Source organism: Siphateles boraxobius, unplaced genomic scaffold, assembly GCF_051911475.1.
Source record: "Siphateles boraxobius isolate OS27281-9 unplaced genomic scaffold, OSU_SipBor_1 66, whole genome shotgun sequence".
Taxonomy (NCBI): Eukaryota; Metazoa; Chordata; class Actinopteri; order Cypriniformes; family Leuciscidae; genus Siphateles; species Siphateles boraxobius.
Window position 1 is genome coordinate 6,895,079 of NW_027509193.1, and position 20,346 is coordinate 6,915,424.

The following is a 20,346-nucleotide window of genomic DNA, read 5'->3' on the forward strand; positions in this document are numbered from 1 at the left end:
CAGTCGTAAAACCATACACAGGCTCACTGAGATGATACAGATGGAAAAATAAATAGTTATCGTACAATTCTTCTGACAGGATCATTTTATTTAGCAAAATATCTCATCATTCACTGATGCGTCCAGGTTGCACTCACTCACTATATGTTTGGTCTAAAATGCAACTGCTCTCATGTATTGCCACAGGACAGGAAATGTGAGTAAATTTTCTTTACAGGACTGTGATATGAAGAGTGTGAAAGTAACACATTTTTAGCAAAATGTGAAAGTGAATAGCACATAACAGGCACAATACCGGTATATAAATGAAAATCTATTGGTACAATATGCGTCACATGACTAAACTTACATCATCGGTTTTAAATACCTCCGTTTTTCACAGTCCACACTACAACACGAAAACGACATTTTAAAATGTATCCACTTTGGAGGCCAAAACGGATAGAAAAGGATGCGTTTTCAAACGAAACTTATTAGTGTGCAAGGCCTCAGTCTGTCTGCCATTTTTGTTTAGACCAATGCAAAAATCAGACCAAATTTTTGTGCACTGTTGTAATTTTTGATAAACTAAGATGCATTTTGAAGAACCAAGCGAATAATAAGATATCATCTTGATTTATTCATGGACCAGATAAAATGCCTATAATCATTTATCATTTTGACTCATCCCTTCTTAGTTCACCCAAAAAATGAGAAAAATTTATGCGTACGGCGTCTGCCGGGACATTTTTTTTTAATATAACTCCGATTGTATTCGTCTGAAAGAAGAATGTCATATACACTTATGATGGCTTCAGGGTGAGTAAATAATGCACTAATTTTCATTTTTGGGTGAACTAGCCCTTTAAAAAGGGTTTAAAGGCTTAAACTTTTGTCAGATTTATTTGAATAAAATGTTAGTCACTCATGTTAGTAGTAGATGCATGTTATGCCAACAAAAGTACATAGTGCTGCTAATATATTTGTCTTTTGTTGGTTTTCAATATAATTCTTGGTGAAATGATTTCAATGTGTGCATCAGTACTTTTTGAACATTTCCAGCACATTTTGACAATACCTTAATGATAATATTGAAAATTGTGATAATTTTGGTCACTATATTCATAAAATGAAATGTTCATTGATGAGATGTTGTTTCATCTCATTGTATCATATTGTAATTTTAGTAATTTATATTTAATTTAGCATAGAACTGCTGTGGTATAGTCACATGACATGTTGTTGTGCGTCATCTCTAGATTTGGTGTAAAATGAAACCCGGCTTTCGCTGTACGGATTCAGTGTTTGTCACTGCTTTTTCTCCTCTTTATTCTATGTTTTGGTTTTCATTTGTAGTTTTACTGCATCTCATTGCGAGGGAAGCAGCATGCAATATGTCTTGAGACCACTGTGTGGTTTGTTTTTTGTAGCGAGTAAAGTATTTATTCCCCTTACATTCAACCTGTAGCCCGGCAAGCCAGACCCACATCTAGATGTTAGGTATGGGAACTCACCATTGGCATGCCTCACTCCAAGTGGCGGGATAAACTATTGTCTTTCAAATTCCTTTTGCACGCAATAGGATAGCGCTACAACTAGGGGTGGGCGATATCTCGATATTTAAAATATATCGAGATATTTTTTAAACACGATATGGATTTTGACATATCGTATATATCGATATATTGTTTATATTTAATTCTGATTTCGCCGCTTTGTCTTCTCTGCGCTGTGCTCGCCCCCGCTTCCTTGCTTTTGTTCCCCCTCCCCTCGCGTGTTGTCTCATTCAACATGGCGGCGCCCGCAACTAGCCCGGAGGCTACAGAACTCGTCTAAAAAGATCGTCTTAAATGCTGTCTTACATGCACTTCTTGAGGCACACACGCACACTAGCAAACACACGCAAGGTCTCTCGCTCTCTGTCCCTCTCTGGCGTGCGCGCGCTACACGGTGCTCTCTCCCTATCTGCCGTGCGCACGCTACACGGTTTGAACCATGGTTTGAACATTCACACAGCCTTTCGAAAACGATACATTTCCCGGCACATGTTATTAAAAAGGATGACAATCCCGGTAAAACGGGACAGGTGGCAATTATTTTTGTATACAGCAATTAATTTGTATACAATTATTATTTTTGTATACAGGGATTTTTTTTTTTAAATGTCGCAGAAGCACTTTGGACTACATGAACTGCCTACCTCTTTGCACTCCAATAAAAAAAAAGACTGTGGTATTTGGCATATTTGTTTTTGCATTAGTTTTTGTTGGGTTATTTTTCCTGTAAAGATATCGAGATATATATCGTATATCGAGATATAGCAAAATATATCGAGATATATTTTTTGCTCCATATCGCCCAGCCCTAGCTACAACCAACCAGAGCAACGAACGGTTGTGGCTGAGTGAGTCCCATGCGTTTTCCCACCAGCGGAGCTAGTTGATATTAAACTTTTGCCGCATCCGATTTTCGCCAGCAGCAGTCGTCGTCTTCTTTGTTTTCAAGTACAAGGTAATTCACGCGGAACTGTCACAACTCTGCAGTCATTATGTTAAGCCCGCCCACCAACTCTATACACCATGTGATTGGCCTGACTAGAGTTTTGTTTTTCCAGCTCGAAAGCCAACGGAGATTTGCTAGACTACACTGGCTGCAAAATAAATTTTGCTGCCGCTAGGGTTCGTCTAGATTTCTAGGCTATGCAACCTGCCCTTGATTAATAGACTTAGAGTGACGTGCACTCTGTCTCTTGTTTGCTGCCAGAATGTTGTACTCCTGCCAGGATGAATGCATCTGTTTTAAACACTGAATGAGTATGTGTGTGGACACCTTTAATGTTAATGGAGACCTTTAGGCCAGAACTGCTTTCGGAAACACCTCCGATTAATTGCACGTCAGCTGGACTCTCACATGTGTGGAAGGACCCAGTCCATTTTCCCTTTTGAATCAGATCAGCATTTCACATTTACACATGTACTACTTAACCTGGCACTGTGATGCATTAGAAAAGAGGATGAGGACTGGTACAGATAGTATTTTATTGAGGATGGAAGGACACAGCTCTACAACAAGAATGTCAGCTTCTTTTGGGACTTTTGTCTTTAACAGCTACCCATTTGTTGTGGATTAAAAGTTTAAACAGTAGAGCATGGGTGTCCAATCCTGCTCCTGGAGGGCCACTGTGCTGCAGAGTTCAGCTCCAACCCCAATTAAACACACCTGAACCAGCTAATCAAGATCCTGCTAGACAAACTAGAAACTTCCAGGTAGGTGTTGAGGCTAAAAGTTGGAGGTAAACTCTGCAGGACAGTGACCCTACAGGACCGAGTTTGGACACCCCTGTAGTATAGTATAGCACAAGAGTATAACCATATTAGAGTACGTATAACTATATAAGCATATAAATGGTTAAACGAATACAATCTGAGTTATACTAAAAAATTTCCTGGCTCTTCCAAGCTTTGTAATGGCAGTGAATTGCTGTTTCTGTTTTGAAGTCCATAAGAGTGCATCAATCCATCATAAAAGTGCTCCACACGGCTCATGGGGGTTTATAAAGGCCTTCTGAAGTGAAGCGATGCTTTTGTGTAAGAACAATATCCATGTTTAAAACTTTATAAAGTAAAATAACTAGCTTCCGGCCAAACGAACATACGGATTTGACTTAAGTCTAAGCGCAACTTATACGAGTAATATGACGTACTGCTGATATTTACACTACGCCATGACGCATTACGCTTAAAGCGCAACTTGTGATGTCGGAAGTAAACTGCGTTTGGCTGGAAGCTAGAATTTTACTTTGTAACGTTTTAAATGTGAATATTTGTCTTACACAAACGCTTTGCTTCAGAAGGCCTTTATTAACCCCACAAGCTCCATGCTGGCATCATCCCTCAGAAAATCCAAGTAATGCCTGGCTTTGACATTCTTCTGCTGGGAAAAAAAACATCTCCAAATCTTTCCTGATAGCCCAAAACCTTTCCAAAGCCCCTTTCACACAACGCGTTGATCCCGGGAAATTGCCAGAACTCCTTCTGTGTGAACACAAACACGGCCCGGGATCGATGTCGGGTTGGGGACCCAGTAACATTTCCGGTAGAGATGCTCCGATCAGCATTTTTGGGGCCGATCACCGATTACCGATCACCAAAATCATGATCTGCCGATTGCCGATCACTGCCGATCACAGAATGGCAGGGGAATGGGAATCTTTTATCTATAATCTAGCAGAGTTTGCACCATTTGTAGAAATGTGTTTATTTAATTTTATTTAGAAAATGAGATGTCTTAAGGCTACTGTAGGCCAGCTTTCCCAAATAAGGCAGAGTAACATTAAATTATTCCAAACAAAGAGGGGTCAGGCAGACCAACACACATCAGATCAGCCTAATGGGAGGGGATCAAGTTACACTTAGCCATATTTGGAAATTGTAGCCTCTTAATACACCCACTACATTTACTAATTGGCAACAAAATGTACAACTTGTTACACCAAAACTGGCTACTGATAAAAGGACAAAACTATGGCAAGTTTTTTTCTGTTATTATTATGAACGTCTGATGTAGTTGAGCAGAATGCTCTTTTATGAAGTTACTTCATTAAAGGACATATTTAATGAGATTATGCCTGAAAAGGTTTTGGATTTTTAAAAATATATATTGTATAAAATGACTTGTTTATATTTGTTTTGTTTTATTGTATTTATATGATATTTGTATAATTGAATTTTTGTCATGAAAATAGCTTTGAATGCTGACATGGCATTAAATAAAATAATCTGAATCTGAATCTGATGTAGTTGAGGAACCAACTACGTCAGATCAAAAAAAAAATACCACCACCACTTTTGAAACATCTCGCGGCACGAATGTACCAATACAAATAAATAAAAACATCTCCAGTTAACTCAGAGCATTCATTTTGTTCATTTGTTAAATAAGAGGCGATCTAGCGCTGAAATGTTTTTTTTTTTTATCAAGTGATCAAAGTGCTCGTTGCCGCAGCGATCAGTGGCGCAGATACCGCGTTCTGTTGTGGCTCGCGCGGTGCACGGTCTTCACTCCGACGCGCGCTTCAATCCGTTGGGAGACTCCCTATTAGTTCCGGTGGAGGAGAACTCATGTTGCCACTGCCAAGCTCCACTCTGCTGTTGTGTGCCCATGCGCCACGCATGCATGTGGGAAAAAGTCGCGCGAGTAATTTACGTCACGTGATCGGCTTTTTTGATCGGCGCTTTTGGGGTTCGCCGATCAATCTATTTTTAGCCAATATCGGCCGATCATGATCGGCGTCCGATCAATCGGAGCATCCCTAATTTCCGGGATCAGTCCTGGAACGCGCGCTGTGTGAACAAAAGCCGCAATTAATGCCGTGTCGTAATGACGACGCTGAAGTGAAGTGAAAGCAGGCGAGTGAAACGGTATGTAACGCACTAGTTTATGATCGAATCAGAGAAATGCACAAGCGTGGTTTCTCAAGGGAGAAATCGCAGCTCATAAGCAAACTATAGACGATGCTGAGACATTACATGTCACATCAATGTCACGTGTCTTTTACGGGATTTTAACGGGTTGTGTGTGAACGCACTCTCTGATTCCGGAAAATCACTGTCAGTGTGAATGAACCAAAATCAAACGAACCCGGGTCAAATCCCGGCTCGCATTATCCGTGTATTTTCCGGAATCTCTGTGTGAAAGGGGCTCAAGACTCTTCCCTTACTCATCCACCTAACATTGTTATGGAGGAGTAAGTCATCATAACCATACCTGTCAAGTTTTGGATTTGAAAATAAGGGAGATTTTCCGGCGCCCACCGCGAGCAGTCCCACCACCCCAACCAAGCTCCAGTAACGTAATCCCTTACATTTTAAGACGAGTGTTATAGCTTAAATGAAAACACAAAAGGGTATATATGAAGAGCATTTATTTTATTTGCATATTTTCTGTTCATTTAACATTACTTGTCTCTACATTTACATTTTATTTTCATTCCACACATTCTTTTCATTTCATATTGCTTTTCTTTTACAGTTTTTATTTACATGTCACATAACTTTTCTTAACTCTTTTTGTGAGTTATTGTTGAAATTTGTTGCAGACTTTGCATTCTTTAACCTGTTAGGCTGCAACCCCACTTTTGAAAAAACCTCAGAAATGGCGTTCCCAAACTGAAACAGATAGCCTACAGTTCATAAACACTTTGCACTAAAATCACAAGTATGATCTCATTTGAAAGCTGACACCTGGCAGTTTATTGTAAATGTAGAATTCATTATTGTCACAATGAATTTTTTTTTATTAATAGCTACAAAGTTTTGTAAAGTTATTAGAAATTTATTTTGTATGAAACATCTTCAAAGTTTCTGAGAATACAATAGTGGTCAAATACTGAAACTTGAGTGTTATATCTTTTTAATGATGTATAGTTTGTCAAGGTAATAACATTCAATCTTATAGTAACTTTGAACTATTTAAACAAACAAAAAAAAAACGCTTCAGTGCGCCGGCGCACTGGCAACGGTTAACAGGTTTTAAGATGCTAAAGTCGCAGTTACAAAACACGTGACTGTCCCCTACACTGCTCGTCTTCAGAAAAGTAAATTCGCTGTCCCATTGATCGCGGAATTTACATGAGGGTTTTGATTTTGTGGCTGGAGTGCCTTCCGTCTCTGTCGTAGCGTCCATCATCCGTCTCCGATTTTTTTTCTTTTTTCCCCCCGCGTTGTCACTCATCATCTGACCTCAGACACTAACCTCGCGATAACTGCCACCTACAGTACCCACAGTACCTGTAGTAGGCTACTTCAGGTGGCAGTTATCGCGTGGCTAGTGACAGAGCTCAGATTGGGAATGTTTTTTTTTTTTTTATCCGCCCGGGCCATTATTATTTTTTAATAGCGCAGGTTAAAATACGGGAGATTTACGGGAAAACAGTAATACGGGAGGACGGCGGGAAAGGAGGATTAAATACGGGACTTTCCCGGCCAAAACGGGATACTTGACAGGTATGACAGCATTTACTTGATAAGAGAAAGATAAAAGCTAAAAATAAATAAATACATGATCTTTTTGTGTTGCATAAATATTCATAAAGTGAACACACACACCTTTGTAAATGCTGTAAATTTAAATGGTTTAAGTCTGCTGTAAGCACATTTTGATGACAACCTTTAATGCTTCCAAATGCATATAATTACATTTTCTCCTACATTTTATTCACAATTAAAAATGATTATATAAATAAAAACATTTGTGAAATAAGGGTTGACATCAGTCAGTGGGGAGATATTCAGTAATTTCCTGCATTTATTATGCCTTAGTTTCCCATTGATTCAAATTGTTAAAGATTTAAATGCTGTGTGTGTGTGTGTGTGTGTGTGTGTGTGTGTGTGTGTGTGTGTGTGTGTGTGTGTGTGTGTGTGTGTGTGTGTGTGTGTGTGTGTGTGTGTGTGTGTGTGTGTGTGTGTGTGTGTGTGTGTGTGTGTGTGTGTGTGTGTGTGTGAGATCACCACTTAATAATCCTCTATTGACCCACACACACAAAAACACAGTAGAAGTAAAAAGTCAAATTAATTCTCACCTCAGTCAGGAATGCCCGCAGAAGACGGTGCTGAAGGGCAGAGGATGCTCTCAGGTAGTTCACAAGCTTCTTAATAGTTTCCATGACATCTGAATATTCTTTTCCAAGGCTAGCACACAGCACAGACTGGTGTATTATACAGTGGTATGTCAGCAGGTCGGAGTGCTCCTCTTTCAGACGTTAAACAGCTCCCTTCTCCTTCCCTATCATGGCTGGAGCATCATCAGTAGTGACGGACACAATATTCTTGACATCAATTCCCCGTTCATTAAGCATCTGCCTGATAGCTTCATAGATGTCCTCTCCTCTAGTGTGACAGAGTTGAGCAAGGCCCAGTAAGTCTTCACAGAATGTCACCCTTTGCCTTGCTGAAGTATCTGACAAACACACATAGCTGGGCTTGGTCTGTGCCATCTGTTGATTCATCCACGGCAAGTGAAAGGCAGGGTGCATCTTTGATATAATCAGTAAACTGCTTAACTAAGTCATGGGCAAGTACCTCTGTCCTCCTGGTTGAAGTGTCATTGGACAGTGGAATTTTCTTTAATTTCTCTGACATCTCCTGTCTCTCCTTTCCCTCGAACAAAGCATCTGCTATCTCAACTAAACACTCCTTAACTATCTCTGCATTAGAGAATGTCTTCTTGTTCTTGCTTAGTACCCAGGCCACTCGGAAAGATGCTTCTGTAGCTATTATTGGTTGCAAGTAAGCAACAAGCAACTTATTTGTTGATTCATACGAAGACTTTAGCTGTCATAGTTTTGCTGTCCGTACCTCTGTATTTTGTGGATATTGCCGTTCAAAATGTCTGTGTTTTGTTTCACAATGTCGTTTGACATTTCCACTCTTCACAACTCCAACTATCTCCTTACAAATCAAACAGAATGGCTTTGTGCTGAATTGGGGCAAAATGGATGCATACCTCTCTGTCCAATCATCTTTGAAAACTCTATTTTCTTCATCAACTTTTCTTTTCCTGGACAATGACATCCTCCACACCCATTCAAATGCTTACTGCGATGAAGTGTCGCGTCGCGCCCGATTACGTCAAAAGTCATGCGCTCACTGGATGTCATGGCAACTAAATCACGGAGGAAAACTTCAAATATCTCGCTTTCGCTTTAATTTCGGACCATCTCAAAAAATAAATTAAAAAACTAAACAAATGATTTTAACATGTTTATCAAGGAAATCCACACTTTTAATCCCTTACACACAATTAGTGCTCTTGAAATGCGAAATGGAGGCGGGTCCGGATTGAATTCCTTTTGGGAATTCCCTCACATACTTTACTAAACAACCAAAAAAGTCAACTTTGTATACCAATGCATTACTATTAATGTTGCATGTCTAAATAAACTTTTTTAAAGTCTGATTTTTACAGCTGATTGGCCCATGGTTTGTGAACACGGGATACATTAAAGATGTGCGTCATGCCAGTTACAGACTCAAGTTGTTGCGTCATTGGCTTCCAATGTAGACACGGTTTATGAGCAGCAAGCTGTCGATGTGGACAGACCAGAACTGGAAATTTGGCCTCTACTCACGTCCATCATGGCAACTCATAAAGCACAAAACATAAGCAACAGAGACCTTACTTTTTCCCACATCCATATCTCGTTTATGGGAAACAAGCTTTGTACAGTTCATGCTGAAACGGATCTACAAAAATCCAATTTAACTGGATTTCAAGCCACATGAGACTTGGATTGATTTAGTAAAAATCTAATTTCATGCTTCTTTTTTTTGTGCTATTGAGGCTACAAAAAAACTAAATGGATTTGAGTCGGATGTGCCTAAAAATCGGGTTTAGGGCGCCAGTGTTAACAAATAATCAGCTCAACTTGACACACTAGTGTTATGTATGAGATAAGTGTACAGCACTAGATCTACATTGTTTATATATTTGTCTTTATATAATTATTTATATATGAGTTTTAATTCCTTTTTGTCTTTGTTTCTCTTTTAGCATTCACCATGATGATCATCCTGGCTTTGATTCGCATTGGCAAGGGACACGGTGAGGGCCGCCCATCTGTGGCTCAGGTCTCGGGTGTGCCCAACCTCTTTGGGGTCTGTGTCTACTCATTCATGTGCCAGCACTCACTGCCCTCACTCGTGACGCCCATCTCCAACAAGCAGCGCATGAGCGCTCTGGTCATGGCCGACTACATCCTCATCCTGTGCTTCTACGCCCTGCTGTCCCTCACAGCTATATTCTGCTTCGACAGCTCTCTCCTGCGTGACATGTACACTTTAAATTTCACAGATAACTGTGACGTTTTGGGCATTCCAGTGTTGCGCTACTTCCTGGGCCTCTTTCCCGTCTTCACCATTAGCACCAACTTTCCCATAATAGCCGTCACACTACGCAACAACTGGAAAACTCTCTTCCATCGCGATGGCGGCACATACCCTTGGGTGGTGGACCGTATCGTCTTCCCACTCATTACTCTAGTGCCGCCCATTATCGTGGCCTTCTGTACTCACGATCTGGAGTCGCTTGTGGGTATTACTGGAGCATATGCCGGAACGGGCATTCAGTATATGATCCCGGCCTTTCTGGTGTATTTCAGTCGGCGTCATCTAGAGCCCGTGTTGGGAAGGGATGCTGTAAATAAGCACCGGTCACCTTTCCATCATGCTTTCTGGGTTTGGTTTGTGATATTGTGGGCAACGTTCTGTTTAATGTTTGTAACGGCTAATATTGTCCTTACAGAAACCAAGAACTAAGTATAAAAGCAGATTTGTTTTGTCAAGCTGCGTTTTTGTTTTAATTTTTGAAGGGTGTTTGTTAGGGTCTATGTTAAAAGAATGACATTATCTGAAATTTAATTCAGTGTCTAAAAGGGACCAAAAGAGGTTTTGGCATTACTTCAGTTGGACTAACGTGAGTTTTTTTCTCTCTCACAAATACACAGTCCTTTAGCGGATGTTCGGTGAGGCAGGATACAAACCTATAAACCATTTTTTTTAAATGCGTTGGAAACACTACTTCAGTTGTTTAAAGGTGCTCAAAGCGATGTCACGCGTTTTTTAGGCCAAAACATTTTTTGTCACATACAGCAAACATCTCCTCACTATCCGCTAGCTGCCTGTCCCCTGAACACACTGTAAAAAAACGCGGTCTCTGCAGACCTCACAGGCTCCACAAACTGCAACAAAAACAAACTGGGCTAACCCGCACCACGAAACATAACAAACTGTTCCAGCTAATAGACCCCTTTTCTGTTGGTAAACATGGTGACGTTTTTTGTGGGCGGAGGTTAGGTGGTGGCAGAACGATCCCTCTGGTCGCTTCCCTAACGTTCGTATGCAAGTTTTGTTAAGTTGTTTTTTAACAATGATTGGAGAAAATCAGATTTTATCTTAATGTGCAAGGTCACTCACTGTCCAGGACCGCGATTGTTATTTGCAAAAGTTAATTTTAACGGACGGAACCAGATTGGCCGACCCATAGCCGTTACACGCTCACTCAATGATGGACGATCTGACAGGATTAACGTTAACGCTAGGCTACCTCCGGTTGAGTGACCTGACTTCTACACTTATCCGATAGAGAATCGATAGAGCCATTAACCGACAAGAAGGATTTGGGGGATTAGTGCGCGGATTAGGAGGAGGGAGGGTCTAGCTAGCGTTTTGTTTGACAATACTTCGAAAGTCAACAAGAAGTGACGTCACCCAACATCGCTTAGAGCACCTTTAAGTTAAGGTGTTCTTGATCAGGTGAATCTCATGAAAACATGCCTGGGTCATGTTTCACCCCAAAAGCCAAAATAAATAAATAAACAATAATACAAATGCATTTTATTTTGCCTAAGAAAGAAAAAGTCTTTGAATGTGTGATGCTATTTACATGACAATCAAGCACATTTACACCAAATTCTGTTCTGAATAATGATTCTCATAACTACTAAAATGCTATAATACAGTGATTCATTTATGACTTAATTAAAAATAAGGCAAAAAAATATATACTCCACCACTAAAAAATGCTGGGTTGTTTCAACCCATGTTTGGATCAATTGTGGAAAAACCCAACCGTTGGTTTAAAGTGCCCCTTTGGTGAAAAACATTTTTAATGTTGTTTATATGTCCATGTGGTGTTTTTAATGTGCTTTAAGACCAACCATGTGCAAATTCACAAGTCAATTGCTGAGTATTTTCTCCTTAAAACTGCAGTGAACCGAAGACAGTCTCAAATACGCGGTTTGAAATCACTGGTGTTTCTGATGTCACAAACTACCTTGTAACCAATCACATCAAGGTGTGATCCTCAACAAGTGGATCTCTGAGCTGGTGCGAGTGAGTGGAGGCGGGGCTAATTTGCATATTCATAGAACCGTTTGTACTAAAGGAGGCAAGGGTGTACTTACATTCAAGCTATTTTAAGGCATGAAGAAAAATAATTCAAGGAAAAAAACACTTAAATATGTCATTTTGGTGATCAAAGATGAGTTTTAAATAAGGGATGCAATTATTGACTATGGGGGGCATTACATTTTTAAACCCAATAGTTGGGTTTGTCCATATTTTACCCAAACATTGGTTGAAACAGCCCAGCTTTTTTTAGAGTGAACATTGATGTATAAATATTTCACAATTTAAATATGTAAAATGTAAATAATATTCCCAGTTTATATTATATTATTTTATGAATCGTTCCCTATTAATTTTATATAATATTATATTATACCTTGAGGGGAAGGTGTGGCTTAATTGTCTTCTTAAATCGCAGTGTTCTTAAGAAATAGCCTTTCATTTTGTTAGAGCAAAATATAAGTCCTTATTTAAATCTTTTTGATATTGGGGTGGAATGTGGCATTGTTCTTGACAGATTTCATCACCCTCTGATTTGGTTGATCTTAAGAAGAAACAACGGGCTGGTGTTTCTTTGTTCTTTTGGACTCACCAAAAACATTATTCATAATATTCATCAAGTCAAAGACAAACAGGCTGACTGATGGTGGCACGTGCGCAACGGTTGAGCCCAGACCTGGAGTTCAATCTCAGTTCATCAGCAGATTGATGGAGGCATTGAAAGCTTCAATATGTTCTCTATGTACACCCGGAGCTAACAGTTCTCAAACGGGCCCTTATGGGGGACAGGAAGGGAAGATAAACCTAATATTAAATAGACACATCCTTCTCATGATCTACAGCGACAAATATTTATGATTATCAATATTGAGCACCTCATCGTGCCTGAGAGATCACACTCACGCAGTTATTAATGATAATGTCACTTTAGTTCGGGCGAAATCCAAATGTACGACAGCTGATTCCCACCCTGCTTTGCCTTTTGCACATTTTGGTTTTTTTTGTACCAAAATAGTTAACCCAAATATTTTAATTCTCTCATAATTTAATCACCAATAGACATGTCATTCCAAACTGTTTGACTGACTGACTTCTGCAAAACACAAAATAAATTATATTAAAGAATGTTTCAGCTTTTTTTGCTAATAAAATACATCAGTGGAGCTCAAAACAACATTGGACCCCATTGACTTTCATTATAAAATGAAAATTTCATATAAATTTTTTTGAAATTCATATACATTTTTTTTTAATCTTTTGTGCGCAGACAAAAGGTCATTCAGGCTTGTAATATCATGAGGGTCAGCGAACGATGACCAGTTTTTCATTTAATCTAAACTGTTCCTTTTATGTCTTTGATGATTTTCTATGTGTGTGTATTTTTGCTCCACCCATCCCATGTCTGCCTCAGGTTTTCTCAGGCAATATGAATGTGACTCATTAGTTTGACACTTTGTGTTGTTTGTCAGTGGTAGATTGGTTTGATCATCTGTGACGTGTTTGATACTGTAAACTGATCGCTGCTCTCTGTGAGAGCGCTGTCTGCTGATCTAAGAGAACCGTTTCAGATCCTGCGCTTGACTTCATAAAGGGAAAGGGGGGGGGGGGATTAAACAAATGTGCCTTTTTTCCAGGGATCTATTTCTCTCTTTCTCTCTCAAATGATTGTATTTTTTTTTCTTTCTTGATTGTATTTTTTATGCCGCCTGTCACTTGCATGTAAGTTACTTCATATACTTGACAATCACGTCCACCGATGTCTCGTTAAAATAAAAATGGAAATGCCGGTGCCCTTTTTGATTTTTAAGATTGACATTTTGTTTCATTTATTCTTTTTTTGTAGTCTACTGTCATGTCATAAAAATCACAAGTATTTTTAATAAACTCAGAAATTCTCAATGTATGTAAAGGATTGTTTGGCATAAAAACTATTTTTCTTTCACATTTGCCTTTTAATATTGCATTGCTTTAAAATGGTAATGACAGCTAATTATGTCAAATAATTTGTTGCATTTTATTTTTTAAGGACAATGCATTGTGATTGAAAATTGAGTCATTAGTTGTTGTTTTTTACATTTTGACATTCTTTGTGGACACTTTTTTGAAATTAAATCTTTATAATTTGACTAATTTAAAATAGGCAAAAAATACCTTGCATAAATGAGATTTATTATTATCGTTAGATGAAGATTATTTATTATTTTTGGTATATTTTTTCAAACTGATATTGAAATAACAGATCTATGGACTGTAAACACAGAAATCATTCTAGAGGACAACAGTGAACATTTACTCAAGAATGTTTTCATTTCATAATTTTGAATCCAAGTAAACAGGTCTAGCTCTTTATTGTGACCATAAACCTCTGAATTTGAATCCCAGCATGCCTGTGACATCCTGTCCTTTAATGTTTGTAATGGGCTGTGGTGGTGTTAAATTAAAAAGTCCCTCTTAAGGCTACAATATGTAAGATTTTTGTAATAAAATGTACAAAAATCACTAGCACAGTGTGATATATTACCTGCAGTTGTGTACTTACAATATCCCAAAAGTTCCCAAAAATTTTTAATTTCAGAGAAATTCCCATTTTAAACTATGGCAAGTCCATGTTCACTTGTCGCCTGTCAATGACGTAATATCCGCGTTATCCCTGGTTTCCGCAATTACTACCATTGTAACCAGTAACCATTGCAACAAACGTGGACAACTGCGTTACGTCTAGCGGGACGCTCACGCTGTTGTTTCATTCAAACATTATGGACCATGGCAAGCAGACTTTGGGGAAAAAAAATTTCCGCTTATGCGTCATAAACCTATGCCTTTGTTATTGTAAGAGGTTAGCGACCCCTAGCGGCGAAAAAAGTACATAGCTTTAATTCTTTCTTTTTTTTTACCTTAAAGGTGCTCAAAGCGATGTCGCGCATTTTTTTAGGCCAAAACATTTTTTGTCACATACAGCAAACATCTCCTCACTATCCGCTAGCTGCCTGTCCCCTGAACACACTGTAAAAAAAAACGTGGTCTCTGCAGACACCCCAGGCTCCACAAACTGCAACAAAAACAAACTGGGCTAACCCGCACCACGAAACATAACAAACTGTTCCAGCCAATAGACCCCTTTTCTGTTGGTAAACATGGTGATGTTTTTTGTGGGCGGAGGTTAGGTGGTGGCAGAACGATCCCTCTGGTCGCTTCCCTAACGTTCGTATGCAAGTTTTGTTAAGTTGTTTTTTAACAATGATTGGAGAAAATCAGATTTTATCTTAATGTGCAAGGTCACTCACTGTCCAGGACCGCGATTGTTATTTGCAAAAGTTAATTTTAACGGACGGAACCAGATTGGCCGACCCATAGCCGTTACACGCTCACTCAATGATGGACGATCTGACAGGATTAACGTTAACGCTAGGCTACCTCCGGTTGAGTGACCTGACTTCTACACCTATCCGATAGAGAAACTGAGGGCATAGAAATCTTTAGATGCCTAGAACTATGTGATGAATGGTCACGTACAAGACTTGTGTGGTACGATCCGCAGTTCTGCCTAGCCAGCGCCAAGAAGACGACAATGTAAAGAGTGACATTACGGTACAATTTTAACGATGTGAATATTTTCTAGAAATAAAAATTCCAGATACAGCATATTCATTTTTCATTGATTCTTGCACCCAACAACACAACAAGATGACATTTAATAATAATAATAACAATTTAAGCTCCTTATTATGTAGCCGAATCTGTGCTGGTTTTGTATTGGCCGCCTGCAGTTTTCCCTTTGTTTGGCCTCCAGCTAGCGCCGTGACGCAGCTGTGACGTCGGCTCGAAATTGGTCTATAACCGATGAGAAGGGTTTGGGGGGTTAGTGCGCGGATGAGGAGGAGGGAGGGTCTAGCTAGCCTTCGTTTTGTTTGACAATACTATAAACGTCAACAAGAAGTGATGTCACCCGACATCGCTTAGAGCACCTTTAATTTGCTTTAATGTATACCACATTCTCAGAGCCTTGAAAAGGCAGCGCAGGTTGCTGGGGAGGCCAAATACTACTACTTCATAAACCTTGCATTACTATCATGTATATTTATATGTTTAAAATGAACTTCTTATTCTGCTTCCTTTTAAAATAAGTCACATATTTGCTCATTAAAAACAACATAAAGGTCTTGACCAGAATTCCAGATGCTACTTTTTAATTGTCGATCCATCAATCTCGTAGAAGGGCATCTTCCGTCGGGTCAGTGGTGTAGTCTCACCTGTATTCAATTATGCCCTACCTTTATGCCCTGCTCTATATTGATTACATGAAGGAGGATATTGATCCACACCTTCTGCACAAACTATAGACCTAATCGAGTTCAGCACGGGACGGGAACGTGGACTATAGCCAATCTGTGTTTTCAACCAAAGTACAGGGAAGAATTTGCATACACACCGAATAAGTAAAGTTTACTTCATTTTTCTTTGGCAGCTTTTTGCACGCATACGTATATTTCACATAGGTAATTAAGTAAACTCTGCTTAACTAAGTTAAGTAAAATCAACAAAGAAGATAAGTAATCTTAACTTGGGCAGTTAAAGGTTGAGTGTTATCTAGTTGAACTTTCCTTTGCAATTAATTTCACTCAAACAATATTACAATGAATTAAACCACACTTTTTAAGTGTTTACTTTAAATTATTTAAGTAAATATTATAATAGATGATTTGTGTGAGATTCCATATAAGTATTTTAAATGCAAAACTTCATGAATACATGCAGAGACCTCAATACTTGGTACGCAATACACAATGACGGTAACATTTGATGGGATCGTTTTTGTGTATGAGTGTGTCTTTTTGAGTAGAAAATACAAGTTACTAATCCTAACAACAAAAGCAATGATAAAACAGCTGGAAAACAGTGAAAAATCAACCCAATTAATTATTCAAGGCCCAGTGCATGATGGGAGTAATTTTACTTAATTATAACATTGAAATTTACGTTTTAATTTCTACACGCTTGAATTGAGTACTAATATAGAATTTCCTTTTTAACGTACGTTTCTTTAAATTCTTACCTGACCAAACTTTTTCATGTAGGTAGAAATTACATTGTTTTTTTCTGTAGTATTTACATCACCACAAAATCATTTTTATCAGTGCAGAAAGGATTTCTTAATGCAATAATCATTTATGTTGCTTATGCACCATATTTATATTTCTTCAAGGTTAAACTACTTAGAACAAAATAGATAATATGTTGGACAAAGTAAATATCAGATGAAAAATATAGAAGTTTTGTGTTTAATAAAGATTGATAAGGACTTCAGCTCACCAGATAGTGTTGTAAACCCTCTGTTTTCTCATGCAGACCATCTCACCATCTATTGATCAAGTGTGAGACAGCTGCCGCTAGAGTATTGCAAAGTGAGAGCCAGGAGGACAACATGTCATTGTTTGATTTATGACCGTGCTTCTCTACATGACACTGTATTAAAACCGTCTTAATCATATTCTGCATAGAGGTTTGAAATACTTTTGATCAGAAAGTGTTGATAAGCACAGGTAGTGACCCATGAGATTCGCTTTTAGGTTCACCTACACCTGAGAATAAAAATGAATAATGACTATAGTTCCACACAAAGCTAATATGGCTGTATAATATATAAATATGGAGTTGACAGTCATGCACATCATCATCTACTTTCATTAGGCCAGAAAAATAAAGCATATGAGTTTGGAAAACTTTGATTAAACGATGACTAAACTTTCATTTTTGGGTGAAATATCTCTTTAAGAGGATTGTGTGCGTGTGTTTCAGGTAAACTCTACATTATGGGGACAAAATGTCCCCACAAAGATGGCAATATCGGAAATCCTTGTCCTTGTGGGGAATTTGTTTGGCCCCCATGAGGAAAACAGCTTATAAATCATACTACAGTAAGTGATGTTTTCTTTTGAACATGTAAATGCTGAAAGTTTTCAGTGAAGGGCAGGTTTATGGTTCGGGGATATAAAATTTTGTACAGTATAAAAATCATTATGTCCACAAAATGTCCCCATAAAACATGAACATATGTGTGTTATTTTCACCTGGCCACAAAGATTTATGTCTGTGTTCACCTGTAAATCATGTCAATGGGTTTGTATGACTTTTCCGATAAATATAATTCTTAAGGCGTTGTATATTCGATGATTGATGCTTAATGTTTATGTTCATTGTGGCATTTGTCAATTGTTCATTTTGATAAATAATAACTAAACTAAACTATTGATTTCGCTGTTCCCAACAAGTGAATTACTAGATCAGCAGATTAATTTTTTTTATTATGACCGCTCTATGGTTTTGATTGATTGATTTTTTTTTTTTTTTTTTTTTACAAACGCATTGCATTGGGTTGAATTTACTTGTGAACTGTCTAGCTCTCAACGCGGATGGATGTTTTGGGACTGGTGTAAAAGACTGGTGTTTATTCCAGACAGTTAAACCTGTCTTGTGCTTTCAGGCGGGATGCAAGCACACATGGACCGTATCTGTATCTGTAACGCATCTGATGAACGATCGTAAGCTTTTTACCTCAGTGTCGTGAGATTTTCTTTTAGACATGAATTTTTGAGCTGGGGGTTTGAGTTTGTATTTTGATGAAAATATCCTTTACATTCAGTCAATATTTCATCATGTCATAATTCATTTTATTTAATTTTACCGACTAAAACGGCATCTAATATGGCCTATGGATGAAAAAAATAGTGTGTTACAGAAAGAGCGCACGTTGTTCAAGTTCACTTGACAGATGCTTAACCTGTAATATTACATATATGTTGAATTATATCTAAATAATCTTATAGTTGTGGTCAGAATTATTGGCACCCCTGGTAAATATGATCAAAGATGGCTGAAAAAATAAATCGGAATTTATACTTTTGATCTTTCTTGTTTTTTAAAAAAATTAGTAAAAATCTATCCTTGAAGTAAAATAATTGAAAGTGGGGGAGAAATCATATTATGAAATGTGTTTTTCTCCAAAACACGTTGGCCATAATCGCACCCTTTTATAAAACACTTTTTGCAACCTCATTTTGCCAAGATAACAGCTCTGAGTTTTCTTATAATTATATTGTGTTTCCTATATTGCCTGATTTTATCTGTTGGTATTTGCTAGAATCCATGATATACCATGTATCTGAACAAGAGGTCCAGGACCTCCAGCAAAAAATAGGCCCACAGCATTAAACATTAAACTTTTGTTTTGTTTCATCTGATCATAGAATCTGGTCCCTTTTGAAGTTCCAGTTGTGTCTGACAACTGAATGCTGGAGTTTGTTTTTGGATGAGCGAGGAGGATCTTATTTGAAACCCTCCCAAACAACTAATGTAGGTGATGTACTGTGGTTTTTTTTTTTTTTTTTTAAACTGACCCCAAGTCTCAACTAATCTCTGCAATTCTCCATCTGTGATCCTTGGAGAGTCTTTGGCCACTCAAACTCTCCTCCTCACCGTGCATTAAGACAATACAGACACACATCCTCTTCCTGGCAGATTCGTAACATCTTTAGTTGTTTGGAACTTCTTAATTATTGCCCTGATGGTGGAAATAGGGATTTTCAATTCTTTAGCTATTTACTTACAGCCATTTTCTATTTTGTGAAGCTCAACAATCTTTTGCTGCACATCCGAACTATATTCTTTTTGATGGATGATTAAGGGAATTTGGCCTTTGTATTTCCTCATATTTAAACTCCTGTGAAACAAGAAGTCAATAGCTGGACAATTTCATGTTCCTAGTCACCCTGGTGTGCTAAAAAAATTAAAAATGAATGGAAATATACTTCAGAGATATTTTACTCTTAAAACAATTCTAGGGGTGTCAATAATCGTGGCGAACGTGTTTTGATTTTCCCCCCACTTTCAATTCCTTTACTTCAATGAAAGGTTCGATTTTTTTTGTTGTTGATTTTTTTAATGATGGTTCAAAAGGATAAACAATGCAGATTTATTTTTTACAGCCATCTTTGATCATATTTATCAGGGGTGCCAACTGTAAGTGCATTTGGGTGAGTTAATTAACCTGCTAACAAAGTGCTTTATAGTTTACCGATGTTTGCTGTTCAGCATCAGCTTGCACAGTTTGTCAATCCAAACCATTGATTGGACTATTTGATACTATTATATACTATTATATATATATATTTCATCTTTAAAAAACATGAACAAATTCTTAATATATTCTTAAGTCAAACTTTCCAAACTCTTTTGATTATCGTCAGTCAGAGCGAGCGCAAGGCGCTCTGTATAGGAAAATGGATTTTTAAATTCTATTGTGAATCTTTAAAGACTGACTAGCTCTGAGGTTGGTAATCAATGGTATATGCTTTTTTTGAAGCTGCCAGCCTTCATTATTTCAACTTATGTTAAAATAATCACATTTAACTGGAATTCCTGGTGGAAAAACTGCAAAGAAATCATTTTGCAAAATTCTACCAAAAGA

At 38.1% G+C, this 20,346-nt stretch overlaps 1 protein-coding gene across 1 annotated transcript in view; it reads left to right on the top strand.

Moving 5' to 3' along the window:
* slc38a12 (solute carrier family 38 member 12) overlaps window positions 1-13,785 on the top strand; it is a 54,130-nt gene extending 40,345 nt beyond the window's left edge. Inside the window, exon 10 of the mRNA XM_077211894.1 lies at window positions 9,529-13,785. Coding sequence (XP_077068009.1) covers window positions 9,529-10,292 — 764 coding nt within the window. The 3' untranslated portion in view covers window positions 10,293-13,785. The remainder of the gene's footprint in view (window positions 1-9,528) is intronic.
* Window positions 13,786-20,346: the final 6,561 nt, after the last annotated feature.